The sequence below is a fragment of the Chenopodium quinoa genome, unplaced genomic scaffold (genome assembly GCF_001683475.1).
Source record: "Chenopodium quinoa cultivar QQ74 unplaced genomic scaffold, ASM168347v1, whole genome shotgun sequence".
NCBI classification, from domain to species: domain Eukaryota; kingdom Viridiplantae; phylum Streptophyta; class Magnoliopsida; order Caryophyllales; family Amaranthaceae; genus Chenopodium; species Chenopodium quinoa.
In genome coordinates this window covers 11,388,281-11,408,326 of record NW_018745024.1, presented here as the reverse complement: position 1 = coordinate 11,408,326, position 20,046 = coordinate 11,388,281, and the positions used below count along the sequence as shown (strand labels likewise).

General features: G+C 34.0%; 3 protein-coding genes and 1 pseudogene across 3 annotated transcripts; 1 reads left to right on the top strand and 3 right to left on the bottom strand.

Moving 5' to 3' along the window:
- Positions 1–3,131: 3,131 nt before the first annotated feature.
- On the bottom strand, positions 3,132–4,200 carry LOC110709011 (probable 3-ketoacyl-CoA synthase 21). The gene is made up of 2 exons (XM_021887239.1): positions 3,887–4,200; positions 3,132–3,724 (listed from the first exon to the last, which is right to left on the bottom strand). Exons 1-2 carry the CDS (start codon positions 4,174–4,176, stop codon positions 3,160–3,162), a joined length of 855 nt encoding a protein of 284 aa, XP_021742931.1. The 5' UTR covers positions 4,177–4,200; the 3' UTR covers positions 3,132–3,159.
- Positions 4,201–5,168: 968 nt separating this feature from the next.
- On the bottom strand, positions 5,169–7,443 carry LOC110708949 (annotated as a pseudogene).
- A 1,257-nt stretch (positions 7,444–8,700) lies between these two features.
- On the bottom strand, positions 8,701–11,157 carry LOC110708696. Its single transcript, XM_021886890.1, has 3 exons — positions 10,916–11,157; positions 10,730–10,820; positions 8,701–9,067 (listed from the first exon to the last, which is right to left on the bottom strand). The coding sequence occupies exons 1-3, from the start codon at positions 10,986–10,988 to the stop codon at positions 8,929–8,931; spliced, it is 303 nt and encodes a 100-aa protein (XP_021742582.1). The 5' UTR covers positions 10,989–11,157; the 3' UTR covers positions 8,701–8,928.
- A 4,248-nt stretch (positions 11,158–15,405) lies between these two features.
- On the top strand, positions 15,406–18,923 carry LOC110708695 (putative pentatricopeptide repeat-containing protein At1g12700, mitochondrial). Its single transcript, XM_021886889.1, has 2 exons — positions 15,406–17,528; positions 18,571–18,923. The coding sequence occupies exon 1, from the start codon at positions 15,567–15,569 to the stop codon at positions 17,424–17,426; it is 1,860 nt and encodes a 619-aa protein (XP_021742581.1). The 5' UTR covers positions 15,406–15,566; the 3' UTR covers positions 17,427–17,528; positions 18,571–18,923.
- The last annotated feature ends 1,123 nt before the right edge of the window (positions 18,924–20,046 follow it).

Here is a 20,046-nt window from a genome sequence, read left to right as displayed (position 1 = left end):
CGTTTAAAATTAAAAAAAAAATGGATGAAGTGAGTATAAAGTTGGACATAGGTCAGGTTATGCATCCTACTGTCATGTCAATCAGCATGTCTCATACTTCAGTAGGTTGAGTTTAAAATGAGTTAAGATAATTCGATCATGTCGTACCTGTTGAATTCATGCCAATCATTAAAAAAGAAGAGAAAGAGCTATGTATGTACAGCTTGACCATATATCATTGTGTCGTTCCAACGGTTCTTAAAGTAATTTTTACTATACCATTGGTAATAAATTAATTACCAATAAGTTTATCGACATACAAGTCAACCCACCATGTTCGTGTCAAAATCGTGCCAATTTTTAAAAATAATGTTCATGCATTGCCTAATGTACCCACTTTTGTGACTCTCATGCCCTAGCCCCTAGTTGATTAGATTTTCTTTGTTGTTGTTGTGCTTGATTGGTCCTCCACCTCCTTGTGCTTATCCGATCCATGCCCAACTCAAAATATTTGTAATGTATACTCAAAACATGAGTAATAGAGTAATTTCGTATTACAAAGTTAAAAAAAAAAAAAAAAAAAAAAAAAAAAAAAAAAAAAAAAAAAAAAAAAAACTGACATTAGAAAAATTGTGATTATGGTATGGAGTACGTAAGGTTGACGAGTTGCAATTAGATAAAGGGAGTCAGAAAAAAAGAGTAAAGACAAAAATAAAGCAGCTTGGAAATTGGTCTGGATTTTGCCTAAGATAGCGGGGGACTTCTTTCTCAGTTCCAGTCAGAGCTAGGTTCTACTTGTGTCAAATTAAGTTTCACTTTTTATCACTCTACTTCACAACCTTTTCTTCCAATTTATTTTTAACCATAAAAGGAAATTGATTAAGATATGACTCTTGTTAATAAAAATTACTCTTTCTATATCAAAAAATTTTCCTAAGAAATTACTCTCACTTGTGATTTTTGACACTAAGGTCTTGTTCACTTCACCTTATTTTTGATGAACTGAAATTATTTTTACTGAACTTAAATTATTTTTACCGAACTTAAATTATTTTTACTGAACTAAAACTAATTTTACCGAACTAAAATTATTTTGCTGAATTGAAATTATTTTTTACTGATTTTTATTATAATTTTTCTTTAAGAAAAATGAATTTTACTGAACTGAACTTATTTTTACTGAACTAAAATTATTTTTACTTAATATTATTATTTTTAAAGTGAAGTATACAGGGCGTAATATGGAGCTTATTTTAAATTTTCTCAAGTTTGAGAAGTTGAAAGGATAGCATACATTAAAGTTCGAACAACTATCATTTACATGAATTTATTTAAACTTGTTTGATTAATTTGTACGAGTCTTATTTTAGTTACTCTGTATAATTTAAAATTGACCAGAATAGCCCTAAAAAAACCTTTATACACTCCTTTTGTGTTTTTTAAGTGTTATAGTTTGACCGAACATAAATGTCGAAACACAAGTTTAACTATTAATTTATCTAATTATATGTTAGTAAAATAATAAGGAAATATCCCATTATGAAAGTATATATTATGATGAATCCAACAATATTAAATATATTGTACCATAACATTTGTTTTATCAAATTAATAAAATAATTAAGTCAAAATCATAATGTGAATAGTAAAAAAGTCATTACTTTGTATAACACTTATTAAAACACGGAGTAATTTTTTCAAAACTTATCTAATTTGAAGTTTTGAACTATATTTTCATACTACCAAGGTCAGGTTAGTGTATATAGGGGTGAGCATGGGACGGGAACCCGTACCGTTAGTACTAACGGTTCGGATACCCGATAACCAAAATTACTAAAAGTGATACCCATAACTGGAACCGATAAGTTCGGGTACCCGGATTTCGGGTACCCGGATTTTTGGATCGGTTATCGGGTACCTAATAAGATATCCAATAATGATAATTAAACTTATTATGTAGTTATTATGATATAATTTACAACTAATTAAAAACAATACCATATAATCTTGACCAAATTATTAATAATATTACTAATCCTTGATATTATAAAGTGATTATGAAGTAAAGTAAAAGTTTAGATTTATATTAATAGATTTAAGTAGGGAAAAAAAGCAAAAAAAATGCTTATCAGATCGGATCGGGTAACCGTTAATTTTAAAATGATACCCATAACCATACCCGATAACAAATTATCGGAACGGGTACCCGAACCGTTATGGTTATCGGGATTGGGTACCCTAATTTTCGGATCGGTTTTTTCGGATTTTCGGATTTTCGGGTAGTTTTGCTCAGCCCTAAGTGTATGTATGTACTATGTAGTACCATAGTGTTAAGGTTTTAAAACATTTAATTTGTTTAATCACTACTTGAAATCAATAATTAAAATCATAAGCATAATACACAAACCCATCAATCTTCTAATAATAAATGTGATTAATGAACACAAACCTACCCTGATGAAACTCATGAATTCAAAGGGTATTTATGAAGAAGGAGAAGAAGAGAGGAAACCTTAAAATACAAGCAATGGAGTAAAGATGACAGTAAAAACAAGCAGAGGGGAAAAAAAGGTGGGAAGTAAAAGGGGAAAATGAGGAATAATAAATCAGAAAGCTAAGAAGGAATTGAAGTTGATGAACACGCAATGCACAAATATCTAAGACTGAAAATTTAAGAGATGAATGACAGCAAGAGTGTGAGTTTGTAATAAGACGTAGAGTAGTACTTGTGTATATGTAGACTAGAGGCAAAAGGAACCAAGGATAATAGTGACAATGATAGTAGTAGTACTAGTCCATATACTCTATTAGCTCTAAGCTAGCTATCTAGCTTGAAAGAGGATCATTTAATCCACATCATACTTGCACTAACGTCATCCTTACTTTAAAAAAAAATAGAGCCTAAAGTTAAAGTAGTACAGAAAGAAAAGACCGAAAATTAAGTATAGAACGTTTGATGTTTACCTTAAATTTAAATGTTGTTTTTGTTATAGTCAAAATTTGATATCTAAACCATTCAAATAAGATCTTCACATTTGATCATGTATGGTTCTTGGTGCATATTTTAACTATTATTATCATTAATCGACAATTAGCTAATATTATGAAAGGTTGATGTATTAAAGTTGTATATTGATAAGATTGAAATAAGATTTATCATGACTATGATTTTATTTATGTTCAATGTTCATTTATTTCAGGTACATCAACAGGATACCTATTTATCCTATCAGTCCATGCATTGGAAATATCCTTGCTAACCTCCTTAGAAATACACTTCCAAACAGCACAATTACACTTAAACCCACTCCCAAAACACAATTGGAATACCATATCACCCTTCTTAACTCTCTTTTTAGCTTCAAGATAGCATAAAGAATACCATGTAGAAGAGGATGAAGTGTTCCCAAACCTATAAAGTGTCATCTTAGATGCCTCGACGTCCCTATCACTTAAACTCAACCTATCCTTGATTGCATCTATCACGGCCTTACCTCCGGCATGGATACAAAAATGATCAAAAGCCTTCTTAAAATTCGGGACATAAGGAGCTTGCTTCTTCTTCCATGGCCTAATCTTGTTCCGCACAAAATGGAAGGCAAATCGTATTTGTTCCGAGTAGGGTAACACTAGAGGTCCTAGGGTAGTCAAGTTGGTTTTCAACGCTTCCCCTGCAACATGGACCACCGTTCTAGAGAGGGACACCCCTACCTTACCCTCATCATCGGCTTTTTGGAATACACACCTACAACAATAGCAAAGTAAATTCAATCACTTTATGGATAAAATCTAGCGAAAATAAAAAGTAAGGTTAAATGCCTAATCTCCGATTGCTCGTTTTAAAGAGCCATCAGTAGGGATTATATCCATTCCTACTGATGAATAAGTCTCATTCCCCATTCCTGACCTTGTGATCACTTTCTTTTCGAACTCGTTTACTTCTGATGTTCTGAACTCTTTCTCTCGCAGTGCTGAGTGTTCTATGAATGCACCTATGGAAACACGGTGGAACTCGGGTGGTTGAAAACACGCAAAATCGTCAAGGTAGATGTTGGCACGCCTCCGAGTTATGTGGATATAGGCAAGGATCAATATAAAGGCAATAATGAATTTGAATTGAGAAAATGAACTAAGGGCTTCAATGACGGAGTCATAGAATTTGAAGTAATCATGTTTGATTAGTGAATCTACCTCCATTTTTCTTGTAAATTTATGGTTTATTATGTTAGCATGAGTTTTAACTATTGATTTATATTAGTATGAAGAACTATTGCAAGCATTTACGGATCTGTTTAAGATGCATAACTGACGGACCAAATTAAGCAATCATGCAACTTACATTTTAAGGAAAAGAATTCGATGCGTATGTATTTGCAAGTCACATTTATAAATGTGACATGCTTGAAGTGTATAACACCAGTCCATTTAGGTTGTTTGTGTTATAATATAAGAAGTATTTTCAAGGCTATATTCTAAAATAAGAAGATCGAAAAAATGATCTCGTGACAATAAAAGAGTACGGTGTGTCGTGATGCAAATCACTGACTTGAAAACGAAATTCCGGCGCAACCGGGGTGCACTATTGTATTCGCCAGCACGTTCCCTAAGGTTAACACACCACTTCCACACAAAGGCACTTTTGGATGGAAGGTTGGAGCCAAGTAACTTATGCCCAATATAGAGTATGTGTTTAAGCAAGCTTGTGTTTGATATATATTTCTTGTGTATATAAAAATCAGAAAACATCCTCCAATTTATAGAGATGAATAAAGAAGATGAAAGATCATGGAGGAATCTTCTATGAACAAAGAAGAGAAAATCAGAAATATTATGGTCTTTAAAAACACCATTATCAACCTCTTAAATGGGGGGTTACAAGAAATCAAACAAGAAGAGGAATCCAAGGGAACCGTTGGAGTCCAACGGACAAACACGCGCCCGATCGGGCGGACACTCCCTTTTTTACTAGACGTCTTCTCGCGCCCGGTCGGGCGAGTCTCGCCCGATCGAGCGCCAGATCGGGCGCTCGATCGGACGAAGCTTGCCCGATCGGGCGGCGGAACTCCAGAATTTTAGGACTCTTCTCGCGCCCGATCGGGCGGGTCTCGCTCGGTCGGGCGCTCGATCGGGCGGCCATATCTGACCCTTTGAATTTCCTTTCTTTATTTCCAACAGTTTGAGAATTTGGGGACTTATATAGAGCGCAATGCATATTGGCCTAATTCAGGGTAGTGCATCGTCAATGTATATAGACAATGATATTCATAGACAATTGCAATGCAAATCAAAATTATGGAGAAAAACTTTGATCAATGCTTATTAAGTAACAACTTCTATAACATTAAAATTGAGTACTAATTTTGTCAGGGTGAGTTAATTAAGCGAGAGATTGTACTTTGAAAGAGCCATTGCGCCAAGATCCTATATGCTTTCTGAGTCAGATTAAATCCGTCCCAAATGACATAACCATCAGGGTTAGCACAAACTGGAACTCCTCGAGCTCCACACGTTCTAGTCGGATTAAAACTAAATCGCCCTCCTGCTCCACAACAAGCTTTCCGAAGATCAGATGTGCCATTGAATCCTGAAGGAGATCAAGAAGGAAATTTGTTTCAATTATATTGCGAAAAACAGAATGTGCAAGCCTTTCAAATATACAGAAACTCTGCAGCACTTACCAACATGAGGAGCATTCAGCAAAAGTCGATTAAAAGCATTGTAATAATCACCATATATGATGGTAATATTCTTATAATCTTGCTTCAGCAGTTGAAGTCTCTTTTGTAGCTCATCGTTGTGATAGAGTGAAAAGTTGTTTAACAGACGCTGTTTTCTGTATGCTGCAGAGTTCTTGGCTTGACATGCTGTGATATATGCAGGGAAATGGCCTAAAGAAAAGGTCCCCGGGACAATTATCTTGATAGCACCACTTTCGATGACCCTCTAAACAACATGATACTAAATTAATCCTTTGAAAGCAAAATGCCAGGATTAGTGCTCAGTGTTTGGAGAATGAACTTACTATGACGCCTTCAATAATCGCTTGGACAACATCAAAAACCATGGTATTGACATCCTTCATCGTTTTCCCCTGTGACAAAGCATAGTAATAGTCATTGCTTCCTATTTCCCCAACTATTAAATAGGGAATTCTTGAGTTTTTCTGCACAATCTGTTCAACCATTTCAATTAGATCAAAATCAATGCCAAGTAGTAGGACATGGTTACCTTAAGAAAAAACTTTGCATGTTTTAGGAAATTTATAAGTTCAATAAGTTTAGATAAGTGTCAATCAGTTCAGATAAGTTTGTACATGAGTTACCATGTTCAATTCGTTCTTAAAAAAAGTTCAGACAACGGTTTTTAAGGTGAAAAGAATGAAAGCTAATTGTATATTAAGGCAGAATAGGTGAATTTGGAACGCAAATGACAGTGTATACCTTGGTCATTATAGCAAATGGAATTGAAGTGTGACCACATCCAATCAAGCTGTACACTGAGAGAACTATTTGTGACAGGATTTACTATGTTTTTCTCTGCAAGAGACTGCATTGGCAATGCTGTGGCACCAGCAACCGCAAAGTTTACTCCATGAGTGAAATCAGCATCCCTGTTTAAGTATGGATTCAAGCGCGGAATATCCAACGCCTTTGCTGATCATAATCACCAAAAGAAGTGGGAAATTAAAAAATTAAAATATAAAACAAAAAAAATTATCAGTTGTACATTACATTCAAAAGTAAAGTTGTTATGTAAATTATCTTGATAGAACATGATGTAAAAGTTGAATTGATCAAATTTTTCCATATTATCGTATTGAATCTTTGTTGAAAATGAGAGACTTCAGGAAAATACTTAAGTCATGACTCTTTCCTTTAGGAAAAGGAAATCCTCATTGAGAATTACAGTTAAGCACAAACAAAAACCAATCACATGTGACTGCATAACCTTAAATATCTACACAATTCTGAATTTCTGATTATGTCAAGGGGGAAAAAAATAATATTACTAGTGATAAACTTAATAAATTTTACAAAGTAAGAATGTTACGACACATTCGAAACAGAAGCACATGCTTTTCGCTGCCCCAAAATGAAGTTTCACCACTCAAACGACGAATCAATGAAAGAAATTAAGAGACTGAAGATGCATAACAGCATTAATGAAATCTAGAAAACAATCAAGAATTGTCAAAAACTTACCCAAGAAATCGATCATTAGTAGCCCGTTTGAGCATCTACCAGTGGGATGCTTAAAGAAGGATTCACCATAAGGAAGCTGAGCAAAGGCTGAGGCAACTCCATTAGGACTTTCAATGATTAAGTTTCCGGTATCAGATAAGGAGTCACCAAGCTGATAAATCGATGTGAGTTTGCTACTTCCTGTCCTGGCTGCAGGAAGATGTCCAATACCTCTAGCAGGACATAGCAGAAGGAAGAGAAAGCTCAAATATAATAAACACATTGTAAGAAATAATTTGAGATTCATAAGAAAATAGTAACCCACTAACACTCATACTCTGATAGCCTTGTAATTTCTGGTAAAGATATTAATAACAAAGAAAAGAGAAGGAAAAGAACAGAAAAGTAACTGAATTTATGTACAGAAGATGGTAATTCCAGTTAGATCACATTACTAGTGGGTTAAAAAAAGGAGTTATAATTATTCCCACAAAATGTTATACTTTTCTGTAACACACTTTTGGTAGAAATTATGCTTAGATTAATCTATTATGATAATAAATTACTTATATAGTCCTATTAATCTAAACTTATTGTTGCACATAATGTAAGATCTGATTCAGACTAATATTGATCTATTAGTAATATGGTTGTAGCAGAAGAGATTTAGAAAGGAATAACTGCGGTCAAAATTTGCAGAGATCTCATGCACAGGCAAGCAGCTTTAGCAATTCAGATCACATGATAAGTTGCTTTTTCCTCTTTTTTTTCCTGAACTCAAGTGTGATATTGAAGGTGTTTCAATAATGACTAGATAAATTAAGAGTATAGAGGTGTAGAACATAAGTATTTGTTATGGGCGACTGGTCGTGTCAGTTCCTACTTTTAATTGATAGTCTTGACTGTGCCAACCCACAGCCTACCGGCACACCGTGCACACAAGGCCTTGTGCAGGCCATGTCACCCCCGGTCCAGGCATCTTGCCATGCCTAGTACTCACGACTTCACGAGACCTCACCCCCAGGTCCTGCCATGCCTAGTAATCACGAGGCCTCGTGCCAGGCCATGTCACCCCTAGGCCCGTCTTGATTAGTAATCACCCTCTCTTCTGAAACCAAATTACATGGCTCAACAATTTGAGACTGGTTCGTTGATAGCAGCCAATGAATCTGCAAGGGCTAAGAAAGATGGACAGAAAAAGCAGAAGAAGCAATGGGTTCCAAAGCAAATTCAACCTAGTTCTTCCCTTTCTACTGCTGCACGTTAATTATAACTTGCCACTTCCCTCAATGACAATCACCATCCTACCATGAGTGCCATCCCTCATTCTTTTTCATTATTGTTCAGTGACGAAAAGACAACCACAGGGGATGTCTATACGCCCCAAAAGACAATGCAAAAAAGAGCCTCAAACAGATGAGCAAAGGCAGTGTATCCAACAGGCATGTTGGTTAAAATGCAGCTGTGGATACACAGCAGTGAGAACACGCAAAGCACATTCATAATCAGGAGTCCAGAAAAGCAGCCTAGAAAATTCAACTTTCACCAAAATTAGATTATTATTATTATCATTATCAATTGTATGTTACAGAGCTTGGCTACTAAATTCCAGAATTGTATATACTCTGCAAAAGTATAGCTTGGGAGAAGAAAGAAAATAACAACAAAAACATCCTACAAGTACACAAAGGGCAGAAATCAGCGCCCCATATGTACAATTCTTGGAAAATTTTTGATTTGTTTGAAGGTCACTTGAGATAAACTCCACTTAATTCTTGTGTGAATTATCTAAAGGAACAAGATTCCCGTACCGAGCTTCCCTATTATCCTGTGAGTTTTTATGCTCATAATATTCAACTACTGCAGCTCCAGCTAAGGCAGCCAATGTAAAGGCCTGAGCATGCAACCTGCATTAGAGCATTGACATAGTCAGCAAGTATAAAAAAAAATAATAAATAAATAAATAAAACAAAATAAAACATGAAGCAAAGGTAGAAAATATATATATACATGGATACTTATATATCTTAATTTTCATCTTGTAGCATACATAATAGGCATCTCAGTATCCATATACATGTAAAAAGATGACGTTAGGAGCCTACGAGCTTTCTTAAGTTATACTTACTGCAACTTAAGGTACTCAAACTCATTAATAATGTCAAGCTTTATATACTTTCAAATTGAAACATACAAATGGCTTATTGTCATTGTCAGTTTCTAGAAACATATCCAAAACAATATCTACATGTTGAAATTAGCCTAGAACAAAAGCAATACCTAGTAGAATCACAATATTATGTCAACTCCAATAACACCTATATCCAGTCAACATACTTTGATAATTCAAGAAAAAAAAATCACAATAATCCATCACAACCAATAAGAGGGCAGCCATATAAATGAGCTCATAATCAGAAACAAACTGGTCTGTTAAACCTTGCAATGTCCTTAAAAAAATGTAAGAGCAATAGACTACATAAGAGTGTTCATGTACAACTGCAGCATATAATTGAAGTCTAGGTAAGTAATTGAAAATCGCGGCTCTGTGACTAAAGTCAGTCCAGAAAATGTATTCTCAAAGTGATCGGAAGCAATAGGACAAACTAATTATAAAAGGTGCAGTACTCCAGAGTCCAGACTCCGTGTAAAAGCAATACTCAAGGTTATAGTACCAACTACCAACACTTTGAAAATTATTTCATGGCTCTCACTCCAATAAATTCAGAATTCAAGAGACTAATAGGGACAATAAGGTAACCTTCAGAGTATAAAAAGTGATAAAAAGTCATAAACTTCAGCAATGCTAGAACATGCATTCATGGTAGTTATGTAGCATAATTATCAACTCTTCAACAAAAAACTATCACCTCCAAACACGAAAGATTTAGGACAACTGATTCTTGTATCGCATATTCATATATATGAAACATGACATCTGCAAATGCTATAAATCTCTGACTTCCAGCAAAGGCGATACCAACAAATCCCATAAAGATTATCAACTCTTGTCTTTTCCGTCACTCTTCCTCAGATATATATTTCTCTACAAAACTCAACCTCTAAAACTTCTTTGACCTTTCAAACTTCATAGACCAAAACAGCGAAACACGGGAGAGTTTCCATCAAAAGTATACTACCCCTTGGGCCTAATATCAGTGATCATTTCATGAAACCAATACATTCAAAAAAGAAAAATGCACCAAGAGTCTAGGAACAACTGAATTCAATGGCCATACATACTCTCCAAGTGAAATTTATACATCACCTAAACTAAATTTTCAACATTAAATCATATCACCCCTAATTTGAAACCAGAATTGCAAAATTAATACCCTAGTTCTAAATTTGTTGTACAAGTTCAAGCTAATTCAATTCAAAAACATAACACCTTCCAAATTTTTTTTATTATATATAATAATCACAACATAACCCCTTTGCATGCATCTTAATCAAGAAATTAAAGAAGATAAACAAAAAAAAATATGAATACAAACCACATAACCTAACCCATGTCCATAATTAATAATAAGCATATAATCAAAGAATAATCAAATCAAGAAATTAACCTAGCGTGGATGATCCTAACACTGGTTTTCATTTGAGGGCGAGACCAATTGTACGCGATCGATCCTGTAATTCCACTCAACCATAAACACCCTGCAAAAATCAACACAATTAATTCAATTCACAATCAAAATCAATCAAAAAAGGGGGTAACTTTAATCAAATTAGGGAAAAATCAAAGAAATTACCGACGGTACGAAGCTTGTGTTGAACAACCCATGACCTAACAGATTCCATGGTGGTTTTGGATTCTTCCGCCATTGTTAAAGATTAAGAATTTAGAATTGATGAAGAAAGAGAGAAAATTGAGGAAAATTCGGAAAGCGGTGAGATATTAAGGAGAGAGATATATAGAGGGTAAATGAAAGTATGCAACTTTGAAACTACCATCTACCTGAATTTCCTGTTTTCAAACCCGTTGGCGGATTGCCGAACACGAATTTTTTTTTTTTTTTTTTTCGTAGTCAAAGCACGTCAAACAACGCATGTGAATGGTAAAATGCTAGTTCAATATTTTCGTTTGGCCTAGACACATGTATCATGTTTCATGTATGTGATAGGGCTAAGTTTTAATCTATGAAAGGACTTGGTGTTGTTGGGGTATGGCTCATTGAAGATGGAATCCAAACCTTAAGTTGTCTCTAATGTGAAAGGGATGTTTTAGATATGAGTTCAAGCAAGAAACGAATGTGATTGTAAGAACTAATATACTGATTACTTTGAAAAAAAATTAGAGAAATTTGGAATGTCATGGCTAGGGGTGAACATGGTCTGGTTTGGTGCGGTTTGAGTATAAACCAAACCAAACCGCAAAATACGGTTTGGTCAATTTTTCAAACCAAACCAAACCATATTAATATTGAAACCAAACCAAACCACACCGTAATAATGCGGTTTGGTGCGGTTTGGTTTGCGGTTTATGATGAGACGACATTTTTTTCCTAAAAAATGTCAAATATTAATAAATTTATAATAAAGTTCAAATAATTAGCCCAAACGGATTAAATTATACTACAAAGTTTTAATAAATATAACAACCAACTAATCAAGTGCTAACACAATAACACATAATAAAAATAATACATAACAAATTAACAGTGGAAAAAAACATAATACATTTGTCCAAAAAAAAATAATTCATACTACATTATAGTTTTTAATAATTGGCAGCAACTTGACAACATCAGCAGCTACATTATGCGATATCAATGATTGCCGGAGCTAAACTGATCTTGGAGTATAGTAGTATACAGAATTACTGACCGTCTTCTAATGATTTTTCATGTTTTTTTTCATTTTTAAAATATATAATAACTATTTTAATTTTTATAAATATTATATAAATATTAATTGGTTTGGTTTATAATTTTTGAAAAACCAAACCAAACCGCAAACCGTATTTCCCAAAAATCGAAACCAAACCGTATTTTTCCAAACCATAAACCAAACCAAACCGCTAAAATGCGGTTTGGTCTGGTTTGGTTACGGTCCAGACCAAATTCTGTACAGCCCTAGGGCTAAGTATTTTTATAACAGTTACTTGTAAGTTAAGGCCTTAAGGAAAAGTGCAATATCAAGCTAAAGATGCCAGTTCGTTATAAGTCTTATAACATGGCACGACTCAACACAGAAAAATGTGACACAACATGTACAAGAGGTAGGCATGATTATGAATGCATGATACAAGACACTACTATGCATGTTGACTGTTGAGTCAAAGGATAACAAACACAAGTTAGATTTGCCTGGATTATGCTACCACAACATAATGAAATGTGGGCTTGGCTCAGTGTGGACCATCTTTTTGAAAATTTCAACACAACAGGTTGCAAGTGGATTAAGTCTAATTAGGCCCGAACACATGGAACAACTCCACAATCATCTTTAAACTTTAATCAAGCATATATACACTTGTAAATTTGTAATAAATTCAAACAAGGCACACAAAGGAAGACAAGCTAATTCTAGTCTCAATACTCTTAGCCTTATTGTTAATCCCTTTATTCGATATTAATGGTCACACTTGACTTTTTTTTTTTTTAATCAATTTTGATTATCAATTTCTTTGATTAGGTATTAGTAAAAATAATAAAAACTTAATATTCCAATAATACACATTAAGATAAATACAACAACAACAACAAGTTACTTATTAACATTTTAACATATATGTATAATACTCATTCTGTTATTTTTTGTTCTTCCCATTTAGAATCTTGACACTATTTATAAGATGAGAAAATCCTATAATCTAATCTTAATATTAGGGGTGAAACTAATTTGGTTTAAAACCAAACCAAATCGAATTACAAATATGGTTTAGTTTTTTTTTTTCTAATGTGGTTTGGTTTGGTTTGTAAAATCGAAAAACCGAATTAGAGTGGTTTGGTTTCGGTTTGAGAAACTGAAAAACCGAAACCAAACCGAATTTTTTTTGTTTTTGTAATGTTGAACAAATTTTTTTTTTTGGGATGAAGTGTCGATTTTTTCTTTCTTCTTTTTTTTTTCCATTCCAGATTGGCCTCGTTACTTTGAATTAGCACTTGTTAATGTTGTTTTGTTCCTATTATGCTACTGTTATGTTGATTAATACTTCCTCCGTTTTCTTTACTTGCAACACTTCCCTAAAAAGGAAATGTCACAATACTTGCAACACACTATAAAAGGAAAGTTGCTTTAGGGAAAAACTATACTATTTCCCTTAATTAAAGTACATGACTCACTAAATTACACTCTTAACAACCACTCATCCTATTTTAAAGTTTATTATATCATGTAAACCCCGCCTTTCTTAATTACCGCGCTAAAGGGTGTGTTGCATCTAAAAGAAAATGGAGGAAGTATGATATTTCAGTTTGGTTTATATAGTTTAGAAGCCCACAAAAGTTGCAGATTAAGGCCTAAATAAACAAGGCCTAAAAAATTCGGTATGTTCGGTTTTTTTTATTTAAAATCGAAATTTATATGGTTTGGTTTGGTTTGGTTTCAAAAGTAAAGTGATGCGGTGTGGTTTGTAAAATTCAAAAACTGAATTAGAGTGGTTTGGTTTTGGTTTGGGCTATAAACCAAACCGAAAACCGAACTTTCACCCCTACTTAATATACACAATATAACATGTATGAGCAAAAGATAAGCATGACTCAATACCAAAAGATACAACATAACATGAACAAGAGATACGCATGACACACACGAAAAGATACAACACAACATGAGCAAGAGGTAGGCATAACACAACACGCTACTATGCATGATTTTACATTGAGCCAAAAAGATGTTAAAATAAGTTAGATTTAATTTTGCTGCAACTTGACAAAATGCATGGACTTGGGCTCTGTGTGAACTAGTGGTTAGCAAACCGGGTACCCGGTCAAAATTTTAGGACCCGGATCCGGAATTGGTTGTAACCGGATCCTAAATTTTGGAACCGGAATTGAAATTGGTTCAACCGGGTCCTAAAATTTAGGACTTGGAATTGGAATCACCGGGTACCGGTTCCAGTTCCGGGTACCCACTTATGTAAATAATTATTAAAATATATTATAAATTATGATACTTATTTAATTTTATTTTCATTTTTAGCGTTTAACACTTGTATTTATATGTACATCAAGATATTTTATTTATGTTGGGTATTAAAAATAATTTTTTTATTTTACTAACTAGATACATTTAACATATTTTTATTTTAAAAAACTTATTTAGTGTAGCATATGTTAGTTAACCGGGTACCCAACCGATTCCGGGTCCAAAAAATCAAGAATTGGAATTGGAACCGGTTGCAACCGGTTCCTTAATTTATTACCCGAAATTGGAACCACCGGATCCAATTCCGGCTCCAGACCACCAGTTCCTAACCGGTTCCTATATTAACACAACATGTGGCGAGTGGGTTAAACATAGCACACGATACAACCCCACATACATCTTTAATCAAGCCTATTCCTATATTAATAAGACATACAAAAGGAAGACAAACACAAAATTTCAATTTCAATACTCTTAGTCGTAGTGTTAATTTAGGCCCTGTTTAGTTCACTTTATATTTGCTTATCTGAATTTATTTGATCTGGTAATTTGATCTAATCTGATTGTCTAATTTGACCTCAAGTGTATGATAATCTATAAAGAAAAACATATCAAGTGGGGTCTTGTTAGATTTGTAATAATGTGTATTTTTATTAATATGTATTTTTCATAATTGTTTTCATTACAAAATTAAAGATATTTAGCAATAAAAAACTGCACATAAAACGATATTTAATCAAAACTTATTTTTTCTGATCTGATTTGAACTTATTTTTTCTGAAATAAGTAAACATAAGCTGAACTAGACATGGCCTTGGTTCCCGAGTTTAGTAGTCTAAAGATAAGCATAAGTAATCTTAGTTATTGATTACCAAGTTAAGCTTGGTCTAGTGGTAAGGTTGTCACATTCCAATCTTAAAGTTAGGGGTTCACTCCCCACTAGAGACACTTTGAGGGTAGGGATCTCTTACCCTCCCCTTTACTCTCAAAATGTCTAACCCACAAATACCGGACCAAAAAAACGGTAAGAGTTGAGGTTCGGTTATGCACTTTCTCCTTAACTTACACACACATACAAAAAAATAAATAAATAAATAAAATAAATAAATAAATAAATAAAAATGAGGGCAATCTTAACAAAACGTTATAATTGCTCAACCTGTAATTATACTATGAGTATGACAAAGCCATAAAGGTGGTGGTAAAAGCTCATGTCCATTTAGTTAATGCTTTTAAAATTTGTTCACCATCTGTATTCCTTTTCAACACTAGCAGGTGTGTCTGAGAACCGAGAGTGAGTGTGACACGACGATGAGGAACAAAGCTTTGCTTTCACTTGCTTCTGCTTCTTCGCCATTTTTAGTTATTCTTCCTTGTTTTCCCCCTCTTTTTATTTCTCCTTTTCCATTTCTATTTCTATTTCATTCCCGATCTTACTCTTATCGTTCCAAACGTTTTCATTTTCATCTTAATGTTGATGATGATGACCCCAAATTGTTTCTGAAATTTGTTAGACAACAATCCAAATTAGGGTTTACTAATGTTGAAACCCCCCTTTCCCATTTCCACCATATGATATCGATGCGACCTCTTCCTTCTATAATTGATTTCTGTATGTTATTGAGTGCCATGTCCAAGATTAAACCCCACCCCCCTTTCTCCACTGTCATTTCTCTTTATAGACAACTCCATTTGTTAGGTGTTCGCCCAAATGATTACTCCCTTACCATCCTTGCTAATTGCTACTGTCTTTTGAACTTTGTTGATTTTGGGTTCTCTGTGCTCGCCAACATTATTAAACTTGGTTTTCAGCCTAGTATTGTCACCTTTAATACCCTCATTAACGGCTTCGTTCATACTCATCAGTTGGACAAAGCTGTTCCTTTATTGGATAAAATTCTCAAGCTTGGCTACCAACCCACATTAATCACCTATGGCTCTATCTTCAAAGGTCTATGTAGGTCCGGTGATAATGCCGGTGCTCTCAAACTCCTCAGAAATATGGAGTCTTATGGCCATTCTATGCCTAATGTTGTCATTTACAACACCATCATTGATAGTCTCTGTAAAGACCAGTTATTACCTCAGGCTCTCCGCCTTTTCAAGGAGATGAAAGTCAAGGGAATTTCCCCTGATGTTGTCACCTTTAATACCTTAATTCGAGGTATGTGCACTTTGGGGCAACAGAAAGAGGCCCAAGAAATGCTGACTGAGATGTTGGGGAACAACATAACTCCTGACATACAGACCTACAACATATTTATTGATATTTATTGTAAAGATGGCAAGGTTGGTCAAGCAAAGGGCATTTTTGAATACATGACTAAGAGAGGATTGGTTCCTGATATCATCACTTACAGCGCTCTGTTAGACGGATATTGTTTACGGGGTGAGATGGATGCGGCAGAAAAGCTTATGGATTTGATGGTTGAAAATGGTTGTAAACCTAATGTAGTTACTTACAACAGCTTAATCAATGGCTATTGCAAGTCTAAAAATATAGACAGAGCTCTTGGTCTGCTCCAAGAAATGCATTGCAACGGATTATCCTCTGATGTTATCACCTACAACACTCTTATAGATGCCTTGTGCAAGGACAATCAGCTCAAGCTTGCACACCAGTTTTTCGAGGAAATGGAAGCTCGTGGACTAAAGCCAAATGTCATCACTTGGAGCTCATTGCTTGACGGCATGTGTAAGAATGGACAAATTGACGAGGCAATTACAATAATGAAGCAAATGGAGAATACTGGAGTGGTCCCTAATATTGTTACATACAATATCCTAATGGATGGTTTGTGTGATGCTAAACGCCTTAGAGAAGCAGTGGACATCTTCTCCGTTCTTACAACTAAAGGGCTGCATGATGTGCGTGCTAACACCATAATGATTAAAGGGTTTTGTAAAGAAGGGTTGCTCGTTAAAGCTGATGAACTGTTGAAGAATATGGAGGACAATGGATGTTTTCCAAATGATTGTACCTTCAATACAATTATTAGAGGATTTATAGATGGAAAGGATGTTAGGAGAGCTTTAGAGCTTGTCAGCTTAATGAGAAACAAAGAGTTTGCTGCTGATAATCACACTATATTGTCATTTGTGAGCTTACTCAGTGATCCAAATATTGGTGATGAAGACAGGGAATTGCTGAAAAAGTTTTTAGAAAACTGAGCGAGCGATTATTAGGAAAAGTGAAAGGAGCAATGACTAAAACATATATGATCAGCTGTGATAGAGATGTGTACACAGATATTGTGAATGACTTGTGAATCAGTAAGTCAAATATTTAATGTGTAACTTTTGATTGATTGTAGGAAAAAGCATTTACACCTGTGATTTGGAACCTTTGATTTTACTTCTTTTTGGGCTTGCTTTTACTTGAAAAGTGCTCATGGAAGCAGATGTGGATTGGCCTATTGTATTAATTTGCGTGTGTTTACTTGGTATCTTCCAGCGAGTTGCATTTGTTTTCTTATTATTCTTTGAATATCAATGGAGCCAGAGCTCAAGTTTAGCTATATCTTACTATCTAAGCCACGATACAACCATGGAAGATGCTAGGTTCAAGCACAGGGCATTTAAGGTCAATAACACCAATTGTGTCAACTTTGCTAAGGACAAATTATTGCAGCACACAAGAATCTACTTGTACTTTAGTTTAATCCATTCATTTGAGATGTGTTAATACTATGTCCCTAGGTGTGTTTCAGCTCTCTGCAGAATAAGTACCCATTGAAGTCACTGTCTCATTAAAGATTTTACTTCTTCAGGGCACTAGGAACTTGCTGTACAAATTTCATGTTTTGATCACATAGCATAGTTATAATTTCAAGATTATATCATTTTGACATGGTCTTCTTCTGTTATTTTCTTTTCTTTTCTTTTTCCCATTCTGAAAAAAAGAAGAAAAGAAGCAAAAGGGGTAAAAAATAACCCTCAGGTTTAGAGATCAGTTTAAGCTGGTTAAGCAGCAATATAAAAGATACAGCCCGATTTATAAGAACGTTGCCCAATCTAATTGGAGCTCTAATAGACTATATAGCAAAGTCTGCAGAATTGTGATATGCTTGTTCGCAGACTTGACTTGTTTGCAGATTTTAGTTTGTTTATTTGCAAATTAGAATGTGATTGGGGCTTCTGATTTTTTTTTTTCCAGTATATTTTACTAGGCTTTCCTACTGAGTTGTATTTGTATAGCATGCTAATTTGGACTGATTTTTTCTCATTTCTGTTTTGGTTTACAGCATAGATTTTCTGTTTTGCAGTACTAAATATTAAATTTTGAGTCATGTTCTCATTCTCCTTTGTTATGTAGATTTGTAAGAGGTGCAAGGTCATGAGCACAACTGGTTTTGAGAGGAAGAAAGAAACAATGAGACTGGATTTCGACATGGTAGCTGAGTTAGTAACTAATCAAACTGCACTACTTTTAGTCATCTGAAGTGTTCAGATTAGGAAACAATGTTTATACTTGGTTGGAAAAACAATTTCATTTACTAGATTGTACAACCTCGGCTACTACAAAGAAGTAGTGTTTTGGTCGATTCGAGTGTGAGGCTGAACCAAACCAAACCAACGGACCAACCCAACAATATGTTAAATAAGGCTGCTCAAGTTATAACATTCAGTAAACATCGAAAATACTACCAATATATTACAGTAAAGTATCTTGTGGGTTGTGGCAAATAGCTCTTTTCTTCTAAATCTGCCCAAATAGCTCTTTTCTTTTAAATCAACTATATAACCTTTTCAATCAACTAACTCTCAAATACTTCGTATAAGTGTTTAAAATTTAAATACTCTTTATGTAATTTTGACTATCACTAATTCTCTAACACTAATATATGTTAATGTCCTTATTGGTAATTTTACACACTCAAACACGTATTAGCTAAAAATTATTAATCAAACAATCTTATACAATTAGCTAATCAATCCAACTAATACAATCAGCTAGTCAATGTCTTGTTTGGTAAATAGCTTTTAGCTTATTGAGCACAATTAGAAGTTTGACCATTTTTAAAACAAATTTAAATGTTTGGTAAATAACTTATTAAAAGAGCTATTTTGGCTTAAAAAGCTCTGTTAGAAAAAACTCTTTATAAAAACTATTTGAAATGAGCTTATTAAATAGGAAATTTTTTAAATTACCATCCAAAAATGTAACCATTTTTCAACTAACCATCCGTTTAATTTTTTATATTAAATTACCACCCTTCAAATTAAATAAATGCTCAGATTACCACCCATTTCAAAAATCCGGTGAATTTTCCGTCTATGGGCCCACCCAATACTTATTTTAACCCTTTTGACTGATTTTTTTCCTCGATTTTTCTCTTTAAAAACGCTCTCCTACTTTAATTCACATTTTTCTCTTTGAAATTTGGGAGAATTTGGTTAAGGAAATGGGAATTAAAGTTTAGAGAGCGTTTTTAAAGAGAAAAATCAGGGAAGAAAATTAATCAAAAGAGTCAAAATAAGTGTTAGGTGGGGCCTACATACGGGAAATTCACCGGATTTTTTTAATGGATGGTAATCTGAGCATTTATTTAATTTAAGGGGTGGTAATTTAAAATAAAAAATTAAATGGATGGTTAATTCAAAAATGGTTATATTTTTGGGTGGTAATTTAAAAATTAACCTATTAATTAATTAGTTTTTTGGGTTTGAAAAAAAAAACTAAAACAACGAATAATAAACAGCTAGTTACCAAACACTTTTATACAATTAGCTATTTACAACCAGTTAGTCAAATTAGCTAATATAAACATATTGTCAAACTAGTTAATAC